Source organism: Oryza glaberrima, chromosome 8, assembly GCF_000147395.1.
Source record: "Oryza glaberrima chromosome 8, OglaRS2, whole genome shotgun sequence".
Taxonomy (NCBI): domain Eukaryota; kingdom Viridiplantae; phylum Streptophyta; class Magnoliopsida; order Poales; family Poaceae; genus Oryza; species Oryza glaberrima.
In genome coordinates, this window is record NC_068333.1 from 18,993,027 (window position 1) to 19,007,161 (window position 14,135).

Genomic DNA, 14,135 nt, shown 5'->3' on the forward strand with positions numbered 1-14,135 from the left:
TAAACTTAATTATTTAATTTAAAACAGAGGGAGTAGCTTGTAAGGGTATTTGATTGCACACTGGTATACAAAACTAAATTATATTATTCTACCTTTGTTTCCAAATGAATGACGTTGATTAGTGCAATTTCGAACTAACCGGCGTCAAACAAAAAAGAAACGGAGAGAGATTATATATCAAGGTGTGTATATATATATCAAGCACACACTGAAAAATGACTACTAAAACGCCTAATTAATATAGCTGCCAGCAAAAAAGAGTTGTACCAATCTTGATTCTACTGCTAAATACCTAATTAGCCTGCCTTTATTATTCCTAACACCACTAAACAGATAACTTCTTTCTACTGCAGTAGGCCGACGTAGTCGAGATCGACGGAGCCGAGCCACAACTTGCGGTCCCTCTCCACAACCTCGCTCAGCGTCACAGCCCTACTAGCAGCCGTCAGCTCCTCCACCTCGACGCCGTCGCCGTTGAGCCGGACGCCGACCAGGTGCTTGGCCGGAGAAGCCGCCGCCGCCGCCGCCGCCGGCACGTTGAACGTAATCTTCTCCCGGTTGAGCCCCACCCAGTAGCCCCCCTTGGCGTCTCGCCGGACGTTGTCGGGGTACCCGGGCAGGTCGGCGAAGAGCTCGTACTGGCCGGCCTTGGCCCCCTTGAGCCAATACCTGAACACCTGTGCCGGCCCCGTGTGCGCCACCACGAGGTACCTCCCGTCGTGGCTGACGGCCACGCCGTTGGCGTACGGCAACCGGTCCTTCAGCACCGTCACCTGCTTCGTCTTCGCGTCGTACTTCATCAGCCGAGCCGTCGCGTCGCGGTTCCTCATGATGTTCTCTTGATATCTGCATGCACGCATACACATCAACACACACAATACTCATCTCTTGTTAATGCTGATGATCAATTACAACGCATTGCATGCATAATGCAAATATGAAAGTAAATTTGGATTGTTCTCGATCTGTGTATACGTACCGGCGTGTTATGGTGGTGCTGCTGTCGGTGAAGTAGACGTCGCCGGTGTCCTGGTCGACGTCGACGCCATTGAGGTAATTGAACGGGACGCCGTCGGCCTCCGTGGCGAGCACGTCGGCCTGGCCACCCCGCGGCCCAACCCGCATCAGGCCCTTGTAGGCGTCGGCGAAGTAGAGGATTCCCGTCTTGAGGTGGAACGCGAGCCCCAGCGGACGCCCACACGTGCTCTCCGTCTCCTCAGATGACGCCGCGCACGTAGGGCTGCTCCTGCACGGATATATACATGTTAGTCTCGTCAACCAATCTATACGTCAGAAAGTATTTTCTACACCTAGGGCACCTAGTTATATATATATATATGTAATTTAAATAATTATATAAAAAATTTATAAAATTTAATAAGATAGTCCACGATAATATCAGACACCAAGACACCATGAAAACATGCATCTAAATTCGATCTATATATGCGCGTACGTACCGGTAATTCGGGCTGTACGCGAAGGTAGTCCAGCCGGCGGAGTCGCCGCCCCACTTGAGGACGCGGCCATCGGAGACGCCGGTGAAGGGGCCACGGTTGCTGGAGTCGAAGGCGAGGCTCTCGGCGCCGGTGACGCCTTCGGGGAGGCGGACGTGGGAGGCGCGATTCGTCGGGGTTGTCTTGACCTGCGACAACGCGGTGCACGGTGGGGCTTCGCAGATCACGCGCTGCGCGGCGCACGGCGAAGCTAGGCAGACAAGGCTGAGGAGCAGGAAAACCGTCGAAAAACTAGCCATGACGACGAAGCGATCGATCTGAAGAGGCTACGAGAAGAAGAAGCGACTACTTCGAGGGACTAAGTTACACAGATCGAGGAGGCGATCGGGACGCTATTTATTTGGAGAAGAGGAAGAGACAGCAGCCAACACGACATGGCGAGGAGTGAGACAGAGCTCGACACGCCAGCGGCGGCGAGGTTTATCTCTGTTTTTTTGAAGCTGCGGATGAAGAGGAGGAGGAGACAGTGCTCGACACGCCTGCGGCGGCTGTTAGGAAACGATAGACGAACAAACGATAAAGAACAATAGATCAATCATAAAAGACACGAGCTTTAACGTGGAAAACCCTTTCAAAATAGGAGAGAAAAAACCACGGGCGCTAGCCAGCAAAATATCTTCACTATATCTGAGGTGAGGCTACGGCAGAAGCTGGCCTTTATTAAGTGCAAATGAATTTGGATCACAACTCAACAGCGGCGAGTCTTTGAAGTATAGCGAGGAGGAGACACAGCTCGACACGCCAGCGGCGGCGAAGTTTATCCCTGTTTTTTTTGAGGCGGCGGATGAACCGACGATGAGGAGGAGAGGAGACCGAGCTCGGCACGCCTGCGGCGACGAGGTTTATCCCTGAAACATAGCGAGGATGAGGAGACACAGCTCGACACGCCATCGTCGGCGAAGTTTATACTGTTTCTCGGATGAAATCGTTTGATCCGAAAAAGATCGTCGACGACAAGACTGGATTTGGTTGAGGACGCGGCGTCGTGGGCACGGCGAACTCCCGGCCGGAATAGGAAGAACAAGCTGGGCTTTGGCGCACTCCCGCGGGCCGGCTTGCTGGGCCGGGCCGGGCCGGAAGAGAGAAAAGAGAAACGGGCCATTTTTTGCATCTGTCCTCGTTCATCCCCCACACTGCCTCACGCATCCATCGCCGGATTCGCCTCCGCCTCTCCCTTCCTCTCGTCGGCGGCAGCAAGCGGCGGCGGCGGAGCTCCGGGTTCGAGGGGACCAAGCATCGCCTGCAGAGGAATCCGCCTGAAGGGTAAGCACCCCATCAGCTCGACGCATCGCGCTCTGCCTCCCTCTCGATTTCCTCGTCTGCTCTAGCCGATGTCGAATCGTGATCCCTAGCACCGTGTGTTGATGCGGAATCGTGGTTGAACATCCAGATTGGACTTCGATTCCGGGAGGATCCCCACCCGGATCCGAATTTTGGCCGGCCGGGGTCCCCGTCTCCTCCGGCGCCGGCGAATCCCTCCGAGGCGAGATGGGGAGCACCTCGTCGATGCTGACGCAGTACGACATCGAGGAGGTCCAGGACCACTGCGACCACGCCTGTGAGTTTGGCGCTGCTGATGTTTCTCTCTTTCGACTGGATTCGTAAATGTTTTCAACGATTGATGCTGCCGCGGTTTCCCTCCGATCTGACATGCTGATTCGGGTGTTTTGGGAGCTAAGTCTCGCAGCAGGAGATCGTGTCGCTGTACCACCGGTTCTGCCAGCTCGACCGGAATGGGGGCGGATTCGTCTCCGCCGAGGAATTCATGACCGTCCCGGAGTTCGCCGTGAACCCTCTCTCTCAGGTTAGGCTCCTCGCGATACAAGACATAGCTAGCCTGTTCCTCTCAATGCCTTTTCTTGTTTTGTATTGAGAACAAGGGGTTAGGAAAGTAATGAATTGGGTGATTGGGTAGATGTTTGAGGAATGCTATGTGTTAATCGATGTGATGTCTCTGTCAGAGGCTTCTGAGGATGCTAGATGGGCTGAACTTCAAGGAGTTCGTGGCGTTCTTATCGGCGTTTAGTCCCCGCGCAAGCCTGCAGCAAAAAATTGAATGTGGGTTCCCAGTTCGTACTTAAATTTTCCATTTGCTTTCTGTCCCGGATGTTTAGATGTTCTGAGAAATATGCTATGTTTTCTCTGTAGTTATTTTCAGGGTTTATGACACCGACTGCAATGGGAAGGTGGCATTTGATGATATCTTGAGCATCTTGCGGGATCTGACTGGTTCTTTTATGACTGAGCAGCAGAGGCAGGTTTGTGCTTAAGATCTTTGGTGCCATATCATATGTGCTAACATATTCATGTTCATTTATGTCCATAAAAGCTTGTGTAGTTGCAAGTAATTGTAATTTGTTGATTGCTCATGTTGTTGCAACTACAGTGCTGCTAAAATTGGTACCTCACATGTTGCTCTGAGCTGGTAGTCAAGTGGTCAATTGGTCATAACTGTTGATCGACTCTAAATGCGGAGGACTACTTTTTTTTGTTCCATGATCACATTCTAGGCCTTGCTGGCTGGGATAATTTTTGGAATCAATAGCGAATTCTACCTTCGAGTTAATTTAACTAAAGCGTAATAGTAACGTATTTTTGGTAGAGCACTCTACAGAATATTTTTTTTCCTTGTAAGTAGGATTCCGTCCGGTCCGTGCTTCTGCCGGACCAGCATAATAGGTTAATATACATCTTGGTTTACTTCGTAATAAAATAACATCATTTTTTATGGTAAAGTATACTGTAGTCCTTTTCTGCTATACTGATGTATGCCACTTATGCATTTCAGAAAGTTTTGATCCATGTTTTAGAAGAAGCTGGCTATACAAAAGATTCAAATTTTACTCTGCCAGACTTTATGAAGGTAAGCTCCAATCTACTACTTTATTCCCTTAGATCTCTTTAACCTTAACAGATAAATATGCACTAGTATCAGGAGCATACACATTATGCTTGGTGAATCAGATAGATGTTCTAGAAGGAAAATATCTTGTCTGTATTTGACAGGTTTAATTTGAATAAGCTGATATCACTAAATTAAAATCTAGTTGTCATCATCTCCTTATTTGTTCTAAATCGAGCATCCCATTCACTTGGTTTTATGGCATTTAGCTTTGAAATATCTATTTTGACCTATACTTTCCATTCCATGTTATTTTGTTAAATAATGTAGCATTAGCATGTGATCATTTTTTCATTAAGAAATGAATGGTTTTGATTATTGCAATCAGCAGATCTTCATATTTACTTGATTGTAGCTAAAAATTTTCACCTGTTGTACTCACGAAACTTGTTTTTGTTTCCAGATTCTTGACAATTCTGATGTGAAGATGGAGGTTGAAGTTCCTATTGACTAAGTACTTGTGTCATTGTTCTGTGCCCCGGCATGTATGTCAGCTTGAGAAGATGGATTAATTAGACCCTACTAGTACTTTTTTTTATCATGTATTAAGCTGTAATTAGTGAAACATCTGTATTTGATCATTTTCAGGCTTAATTAACTTTTACCACCCGTGCATCCTATGACCTTTCAGGTACTGTTACCCTGTAAGGTCCCCTTCATTTTTTCCTAACATCTTTTCATATTGAAAACGTCTGTGATATTATGGCTTATTAATCCTTTCTAGTACCTTCCATTATGAGTGAAAAAAATGTTCTTTTGTTCTCTCGCATCGAGGATATCTGCAAATTGGAGCAGGAACAATTTGGGCTTGCTTGGATCATTGTCAATCCATGCCTTACCAAAATATTGGCATGCTAAATTTTTTTTGGTGGAGTATGATTGGTTGGTTTGTTGCCAAGTTGTTTGAGCTCATGGTTCTCTTGCCTTTTTTTTTTTTTGAGCCCCAGAGGCCCAGATCAAATGCACGTCTAGCTTCTCCAGCTACCAATTCTTCTGCATGGCAAGTTTAGAGGCAGTAATCCAAAAACAAGCCCTTTATCTCGTCGTACAATGGGCAATGCAACAATATTCATTTCTCTAGGTCAATATGGCTAACCAAAGGTGGCGACGTTAGCTTAAATGTTAACTTGCTAGACTGAAATAACAAGCCAGTATGATCAGCACTACTCCCTCCGTTTCACAATGTAAGTCATTCTAGCATTGTGAAACGGAGAAAGTACCAAAAAGTCACTGAGGTACAAAACCATGTTGGTCTAACGTGTTTCCGACAGGACATGCTGCTCTGGCTTTTTATCTGCCATCCTCATGTTTGTTGGTATTCCAGGCAGACTGGTGAAGAGTAAATAGGTTTGCTCAGCTCAGATGACTCCAAATTCACATCCCAAAAATAAGGAACACCTTCCTGTCTTTCTCCCTCTAAAGTGGAGGCCATCAATGTTTTCTCCTATTAATAGACGCTAAGCTGATTACCTGCACTTCTCCCTAGCAGGGAGGAAGGAATGGCAGAACCATTGGAGAATTGGATCTTTGGCTCATTGTTGGGGGGTTTCAAATATCGGTGAGTTTGTCTGGGCTTCATGTACTCCAACTTGTCGTTGCTTATTCAAAATTTGTTTTCTATATCCAATTGTTAATCCAGTCATGTCAAATTTTGTGCTCAACTAGTGGAGTAATAAATTATCACCACAACATCCCTCAACACCTCTGGGAATCGAATGCATGATGTATTGTATAACCCTGACAGCAAAATCATAACAGAATTCTTAGTCAATTTGAACTCTTACATTAGTGCTTCGTTATATTTTTTCAGCACGGCTGTCAATTTTAGATACTGAATTCCAGTTTTTCAATTTATTGCAATACTTTTGGCATCTAATTAGCTTTTATTTAGTCAATGTGCATTATGTTATGAGCATAGAAACATTAACCCTCCATAGAAAACATATTTTGTTAATCTGCTATCTTCTCGACATCTTCGTACCACCTTTGTTTTGTATATTCTTTCCTCTTCTTTGGCCTTTCTAAATGCGCTTGATTGACGCTTTTCAAATTATTCATAGCTACCATGGGCTAATCCATGGAACAGCCAAATGGTGCTTTTTCTTCAAAAGCATATTGTCTTGCCTAGTTTTAATTTGGTCCTCCACTCTCAATATATATATGATCCTGTTAGTCAGGAAATATGTGGATCATGAGGTTATCATCCTTGCCAACAGTTATTTTTATTTAAAATTTTAACATGTAAGATTCATTTTTCCACATTTTAAATTTTATACACACACACACACACGTAACATGCTACGATGCTATTAATATCATCTCTTTCTTATTTTTCATGGCAGGATCACACATTTTAGGCTAGGGGCATAAATTTAAGCATTATAGGATACATGATATGACTTCCGTAGTGCGTACAATGTGGATGAAAGTTTTACCCTATGATAGAAATATTAACACATCCTGGATTAAGTTTTAGTAGGTGCAAAAACTGAAACTCATTTGTGTTATTTATGATATCACATATACAATTACATAATCACCAAATTACTAGAAAGGAATCATATGTACGGTAATATTATTTTTATGGTGCGGAAGAATTGTGACAGTATTATTCTAGGCTGAGTTGGTTTTACACTTCAAAATCAACTCCATTTTTTTTCCTTTTTCAGCTTCATCCAATCCTCGCATGTCTTCAGAGAATAAAGTGAAGTTTTTCTAAATATTGCAGGTTCAACAGATGAATTTAATAGATTCTAAGGCAAACAGTAAACCATATACTAATCAGAGCCTTTGAGAAAGATGGCAGAAACTGAAGATACTCAGTTACAAAAAGCAATATTCGCACAGTACATTATGATGAAGAAGTTATTCATGGAGTTGGAAGAGGAGAGAGAAGCTTCAGCAACTGCTGCAAGTGCAGCCTTGTCAATGATTCGAAAGCTTCAGAAGGAGAAGGAGGAGCAGAGGATGGAAGCATGGCAGTACAAGAGGATAGCTGAGGAAAAGATTAGCCACAGTGACAAAGCACTGGAGATTCTACAGGAAGTCCTTCAGCAGAAGGAACTGGAGAATTTTTATCTGAGAAACCAATTGCTGGTGTATAAACACAAGCTATTGGATGTTGGTATTGATGAGTGTGATATTGCAGACGAGACGATAACTAACAATATACCATTATTTGAAAGCAAAACCGTGGAGAATCTTTGTCGTAACATCAAAAGGAATTTCTCTCTGCCAACTTTGCAGATGAAGAAACTTTTTGCCGAAAAGGACACCGACAGAAATGTTGAATCAGCAAAGAGCAGATTAGGTGGCTTTGTTTGTAATTTGAGTGAAGATGAATTGAAGCATATTTCTGGAAATGCTAGTGACTTCAAGGCTCTAGAGGTTCAGAAAAGCTTGCTGACAGATGGGGATGCCACAGAAGAACATGGAGAAGAACCAAATCCTCCAAGCAGTGATCTTTCTCAACAACCTCATCTCTTGGAAGAGTCAAGTTGTTCCTCCTCGTTGTTGAGTAATCATAGAGATACATCCAGTGAAAGAGCAATACAGGTTGGGGAAAATGCAGAAGATACACGACATGGTGATCAACTCAAGCAGTCACATTCAGGCATTGGAAAGGAAGAAGTACAATCACATCCTTTGGAAGAGTCCTCAAGTTGTTCCTCGTTCTCCACATCGGGTAATCACGGAGATATATGCAGTGAAAGAGAAATGCAGGTTGGAAGAAACGCAGAGGATGCACCACATGGTGATCAAACCAAAGAATCACATTCAGGCATTGAAGCGGAAGAGGTTGCAGTTCATCCTATAAGTGACATCGTTGACACAATCAAGATTCAAGAAAGAAGCCAAGGAGTAGAAGAATTCTCATGCACTACAAATGAAATCATCACAAAGGAGTCAGAACTTTCTCCCAAGGACGTTCCGAAAGAGCGGCGGCCTCAGGCTCTATCCAAGTTATCTGCAACAAGAAAAGTTGGCTCCATGAACAACCTCTACAGGAATGTCCATGTAATCACCGATAAGAGTTCGACGCCACGAGGAAAGAATTCAACGCCACGAGCTGGCACTGAGAGGACCAGATCAAGGCTGAAGCGGGTGCAGAGCGAGAAGATGGTTGAGATGAATGACACCAGGAAAAACAAGGAGCAGATCATAATGCTCAAGGAGGTGTACGAGCAGCTCAACATGATAGAATCGCACATGAGGCCTTCGACTTCACAGGAGACCCCTCGGAATGACCAATCCTTGGAATCTGTCTTGGAGGTAACTTGTTAAATTTTCAACTTGTTATGAAATTTTACTTTTGTAGAGTTCTAACATGTCTAATCATGCCAATTTTCCAACAGGCGGCTCTGTCCTTCTCCTTATAGCTAGACCCTTGTGGCCTCTACTCTACCATCTGAACTTCTGAAGCATATATTCAGAGGCCACCTCCAGTTTTGAGGCGGCCATCTATCAGGAACATCTCTTCCATGAATACCCAACAAGGGGAAATGCATAGAGTTTTTATATGCAGTGTAAAACTGCAAACTCCCATGGTGGCGTTCTTTGAGAAGTCTCATACACACACTCATCTATCAAGGCCTCCTTCGAGCGGAGGATTTTCGAAGAAATTCTGCAGGAATTGAACTAATTCCTGTAAAAATTCTGTGAAGTTTTCGCGTTCAGGAGTCCAAATAGAAAGAAATCTAGGTGTTGGGTCTGTGGGCTGTGACCTGACGCCCCACTTCGGCAACCAGGCATCCGTTGTAGCAACGTTCTTTTCACAGTGGCAGCGGCCAATGCAGCCGTTATGTTACTTGTGTGAGAAAGTTTTACGGTTCTGCAGAGACAATTTTTTTTACCTTATCACACTAAATATAGTTAATGCCATTTCTCTCTTCTCTCGTTGAACCATACACCTTAATTATTTATGGTCCAATTATCTTCCTCATTTTCTTCTTTTATAAAGTCATGTCACTTTAATTATCTTCCTTCTTTTCTTGTCTTATAAAGTCATGTCACCTTAGTTTCTTAGTTTTACCTCTAGATGATTAACTATATTACTTTTTTTCCCTTTTCTCATAAACCACGGCTTTTGAACAATCAATCCATATATAATTTAAATTATTATAAACAACATCATCTTAATTTATATGACAAGGGGATGGCGGGGAGGAATTAATAATCAAAACCCTTGTTTGTTTCTTGGGTATACTCATGCATATACTTGTAGAACTTGATTATTGAATAATTAAAGTTAGCACTTATGTGTGATTATATTTATACGTTGTCCTATAAACGTGAAAATTTTGTGTAGGCTTAGGCACACAGCACACATACCATCTGTATAGACTATTAGTACTAAGATAAGTCCAATCCGGTACTAGGTTGCTATATTCTGGAACGGAGGGAGTATGTTTGAGCTTACGGGGGAGCTATTTACTCGCAACTACGACCACACGCTTCCCAAATAATTAAACACTATATTTTCTCAAAAAGAAAACTTTCTATAAAGATTTCTTTGGAAAGATTTTTCTTTAAAAAAATATTAACCTTTAAATTTTATAACAGTAAATATATTTAATTAATTATCTAATGGAGTAATATTTTTTCTTATTTTGCGTATGGCTTATAAACTCATTTCAAAGTTTCAAACTCTGTTTAGAATGGGCCCTTACTCGATATAATTGAACTGGTTCTTCGTAGCCTTTTTAGCTGGCCTTTTTTTTTCTCTCTCTCTCTCTCTTTCAGAATTTTTCCCATCACACAACATAATTTTTATTCAGTAAAAATACCACTGTTTGTGTGCCGTATAACAAAGACCGGTGATGTAAAACATTTTTATTAACAAAATAATCTATGTGAAAAGTATACGTGGTCAGTCGGAAAAATATAAAACAGTCATTCGGACAGGTGTTCCGTGTCGGCAGTCAGCTGTACATTTCATTTTGCACACGTGTTGTTTCACAGGCTCACAGCTGCACTACGAAAGCGACCAAAGTGCTACTGCATGTTAAGGGCCCCTTTGAATCAAAGTATTTATTTAAAAATTGCATAGGATTTAAATTCTATAGAAAATTTTTCTACTTGGCCCTTTGATTTAAAGGATTGAAGTTTTCCAAATCCTATAAAATTCCTATGGAATGACATATTGTATGTGGATTTTGGAGGAAATATAGCAAGAGCTTTAACCTCTTGGAAAATTCTCTTTGAATCTATCTCTCTCATCCGATTCCTGCGTTTTTCCTGCGCTCCAATCAAATGACCATTCCTGTGTTTTTCTTGTGTTTTGCAATTCTCTGTTTTACGCTTCAATTCCTATCAGAATCCTGTGTTTTTCCTATTCCTCTATTTTTTCAACCCTGTGATTCAAAGGGGCCCTAACTGTGTTGCCGACTTGCAAAATTGCAATTGCCAGTTCACATTTCAGATTTGGATCTACTGATCCTGGATTAGCCACTTGGTGCTCTCACCCAACGGATACGTGTAGATCCCTTCGCACGGCGCAAACTGATTCAGGTTGGTCACCTAAACACTGCCAGAAAAAAAAGGTTTTTCTTTTAAGAATACACATAAGATTTGTGTATCTTTGTAGTATTAAGAAGAAAAAAAAATGGAGAAAGTTTTGCTTTGGGCTTTTGCTCAGTTGACTTTTAACACGTCAAATTTTGCACAGTTCGTCAACTAGTGATGGGATTCAACTGCAGATTTGTCATCTTGATCTGTGACGACGAATGCACGATATGACTATGTAATAACAATTTTCATGTACGTAATTGAAAGCTAAATTGAGTTTCCAATTCAGCTGTTCATGACCCATAAATGATGTATGATCAGTGTCTGATGATCAATTAATTCCTCATGGAAGTACATTGATTCAGGTCATAGGATTGATCAATTCCATGCCATTTTCAGAGACTGTTGCTTTCTTGAGTACTTTGAATTCAAGATCAATCTAACCGATTCCAATTATTTTTCCTGGAGTCACGCTCTTTCTCTTTCATTTAATTGCTGTATTTTATAAACTTGAATCATAATTTAATCAAAGTCAAAACCCACAGCATCTGATTTGTCCGTTGTGCTGTCTGCTACTTGGTTACGTCTGTGTTGTCTGCTACCTGAACTGAAACTGGAACCGGTCCAGGATGGATGCCTTGTTTTCATGTCAAAATCTGCTGGCTACACACAATCACAAGTAACCCAGTTAATTAGTCTACAAAAATAAAAGTAACCTAAGTCTACCAAAAAAAAGTAACCTAGTTGATCAGATCGAGACCGTGGCATGCCCTAGCAGCACTACAGGATTGATCATCGATTTGGTTGACTGCTCATAAATCATCATAACTGAACAATGTTGGTGTAAGTTCATATTTGCCGCCTTCTATTCTGACGGCCAAATTTGTTGGAAGTTGCTACGGTCTGCCATAAATCATTAAATTGTGCCCATGCTATCCACAAGAAAATAACAGGAGAGATTCTTTTGTCTGCGAGATTGTGGAAAAACACAACCTTATTTCTCTTTATTTCATTGTTTCTTGCAACTCCACGATAGTGATGTAAGTATGGATGAACAGTTTGAAATATAATGTATAAAATCAAGGAATGGGAAGAGGAGCAAGAACTTGAACATGACAAAGACATGACAAGAGAAAATATAGGCCAGTCAAACCTGGTATTGCTTCACCGCATGCACTCCTCTTACTTTAACAGTCTATTTTTTTATAATGTTTGATAGTCTAATTAGGACGGCTATAGATTATTGACGTCTATTTATTTTTAAGTAGTCATTAGATTTTTGTTTATTTTAAGAAGCACATCAAGATACACGTACAGTCATTAGTCAAACTCTTGTTGAACAGTATGGAAATGTCCCTCAGGTTCTCATGCAAAGATTGCCAACTAAGCACGCCCACATTTCTCTCCCAATTTCCATAAAAAATACTTTTTTTCTCCCAAGCTTCTTTGACATTAATTTATTATACTGTAAATTATAATATCCAATGAATGGTTTGTGCTTGACATAATGAAAGGTCAGAATCCGAGCAAATATTTTTCCTTATCTACTGACCCGTTGTGATAAGAAAAGAATTTGAGGATATCTAATGGCCGGAATTTGTTCTTTGTCAATAAAAGAAACACGTTCAGAAATGAGCTTCTTTCAGTCAGAAAAATGGTACTACTAACTACTAGCTAGTACTAGCGTGCGTGTCAAATATGAATTCACTCTCCGATCTTCCAATCCTAATCAGTAATTTGTCACGCAATCTTGCTTCAAAACAACCGGCCGTACCGTTCAATACGGTGCATGCTTGCAACATTGACATCTGAATTAAGGAAATGTTCGCCCAATTCTGTTGATGTTTTGATGATGGGAGAGCCATTCAATTTAGACTCGGTTTTGCAAAGACGCATGCTGGCAGCATGCTCAGTTTGACATCGTGTGTAAATACTCTGCAAATTTGGTCATGCAGATCAGCCTTTCAGATTTCAGCTGCATACGTACACAAGTACTTGCATTTACTGATGATCATTTGGACTTTGGAACAGATTTGAGAATCCCGAGTACTGTACTTATTACTACACAATTAACCTTAAGTCAATTTTCGAGGGCTAGAAAATTCTATTATTTTCTTCGGATCATGATCAGTTACGTTACTGGACATATAATACTATCTGCTAATCCGGTCATAATCAGGCAGTATAGATCAGAACAGATGTGCTACTGCTGACGGATGGGTGGAGCCGTTAACGAAATGAAGCGGACAGCTGAAAGTTGCAGTCAGAGACAAGAGAATGTCAGCTACACTCATGAAGTCTTGGAAATTTGCAGAAAGTCTAATCCGTATACTGCTCCTGGCCATTATTAAGGAATTAAAATGCCGGCCTATTTCAGTTAACCCGTGGAAGTAGTAGTCAGCTCGTGCGATCTCTGTAGTGGGATAATAGCACTTGCGTAGCCATGTCATGGGATAATAGTAGCCACAAGAACTAATTTCTCACAAAAAGAATAATCAATAACTAATTCTATGTTCCTCCTACAGACTAATCCTATGATTCTTTAAAATTTTCTATATAAATTGTTTAGAATTGTAATAGTTAATTTTATTCGTTTATAACTCTCGTGCCTCCTCGAATATCAATAAAAACCCGATAATTCATCATTTATTCATCTATTAAAACCCCATGTGAGATAGATTATTCTGCTTCATTATAGGAAGAAATTAAATTTTTAAGAAAGGAAAAAGTTCAAATTACCCTATTAACTATTGCGACAATACAAATTCCCCCTTAACCACAAAACCAGACATCATTCACCTTAACTTCTCATAATGGACGAATTACCCCCCTGAGTCTCTTTAGAGCGGTTTTCGTCTTATGTGACACACACGTAGCAGTCCAATCAGCATTAAAAATTTAAAAAAAGTGGGCCCACATATCATACGTGAGCAATGGAGGATGAGGGGAGATATGACATGTGGGCCCACTATATTTTTAAATTTTTATGCTGATTGGACTGCCACATATGCGTCACGTGGAACGAAAACTATCTAGAGAGACTAGGGGGTAATTCGTCCGATATAAAAAGTTGAGGATGAAGGATATCTAGTTTTGTGATTCAGGAGGTAATTTGTATTGTTGCAAATAATTCAGGGGTAATTCAGACTTTTCTCTTTAAGAAATAAACTTAACTTGTACTAACTTATAACATGTGGTCTAAACAATAT

The 14,135-nt window shown here is 41.5% G+C and overlaps 3 protein-coding genes across 4 annotated transcripts; 2 read left to right on the forward strand and 1 right to left on the reverse strand.

Annotated features, from left to right (window-relative positions):
* Nucleotides 1–177: 177 nt before the first annotated feature.
* On the reverse strand, nt 178–1,910 carry LOC127782153 (protein STRICTOSIDINE SYNTHASE-LIKE 10-like). Its single transcript, XM_052309229.1, has 3 exons — nt 1,461–1,910; nt 980–1,246; nt 178–846 (listed from the first exon to the last, which is right to left on the reverse strand). The coding sequence occupies exons 1-3, from the start codon at nt 1,754–1,756 to the stop codon at nt 345–347; spliced, it is 1,065 nt and encodes a 354-aa protein (XP_052165189.1). The 5' UTR covers nt 1,757–1,910; the 3' UTR covers nt 178–344.
* Nucleotides 1,911–2,629: 719 nt separating this feature from the next.
* Nucleotides 2,630–5,184, forward strand: LOC127782154 (uncharacterized). The gene is made up of 7 exons (XM_052309230.1): nt 2,630–2,780; nt 2,908–3,075; nt 3,197–3,321; nt 3,479–3,575; nt 3,666–3,775; nt 4,306–4,380; nt 4,823–5,184. The coding sequence occupies exons 2-7, from the start codon at nt 3,006–3,008 to the stop codon at nt 4,871–4,873; spliced, it is 528 nt and encodes a 175-aa protein (XP_052165190.1). The 5' UTR covers nt 2,630–2,780; nt 2,908–3,005; the 3' UTR covers nt 4,874–5,184.
* Nucleotides 5,185–5,286: 102 nt separating this feature from the next.
* LOC127782152 (uncharacterized) lies at nt 5,287–9,311 on the forward strand. 2 transcript variants are annotated; one of them, XM_052309228.1, is made up of 3 exons: nt 5,287–5,977; nt 7,089–8,691; nt 8,775–9,311. In XM_052309228.1, exons 2-3 carry the CDS (start codon nt 7,219–7,221, stop codon nt 8,796–8,798), a joined length of 1,497 nt encoding a protein of 498 aa, XP_052165188.1. In that variant the 5' UTR covers nt 5,287–5,977; nt 7,089–7,218; the 3' UTR covers nt 8,799–9,311. The 2 variants fall into 2 exon arrangements, with proteins under 2 accessions (XP_052165188.1, XP_052165186.1); XM_052309226.1 differs by having other exon boundaries at nt 7,148–8,691.
* Nucleotides 9,312–14,135: the final 4,824 nt, after the last annotated feature.

Coding starts and splice junctions, on each gene's coding strand:
- LOC127782154 (XM_052309230.1), top strand. CDS start 3,006: ATGGGGAGCACCTCGTCGATGCTGACGCAGTACGACATCGAGGAGGTC. Junction 3,076..3,196: donor GGACCACTGCGACCACGCCT/GTGAGTTTGGCG, acceptor TTGGGAGCTAAG/TCTCGCAGCAGGAGATCGTG. Junction 4,381..4,822: donor CTCTGCCAGACTTTATGAAG/GTAAGCTCCAAT, acceptor TTTTGTTTCCAG/ATTCTTGACAATTCTGATGT.
- LOC127782153 (XM_052309229.1), bottom strand. CDS start 1,756: ATGGCTAGTTTTTCGACGGTTTTCCTGCTCCTCAGCCTTGTCTGCCTA. Junction 1,247..1,460: donor GCGTACAGCCCGAATTACCG/GTACGTACGCGC, acceptor ATATCCGTGCAG/GAGCAGCCCTACGTGCGCGG. Junction 847..979: donor AGCACCACCATAACACGCCG/GTACGTATACAC, acceptor GCGTGCATGCAG/ATATCAAGAGAACATCATGA.
- LOC127782152 (XM_052309228.1), top strand. CDS start 7,219: ATGGCAGAAACTGAAGATACTCAGTTACAAAAAGCAATATTCGCACAG. Junction 8,692..8,774: donor CCTTGGAATCTGTCTTGGAG/GTAACTTGTTAA, acceptor ATTTTCCAACAG/GCGGCTCTGTCCTTCTCCTT.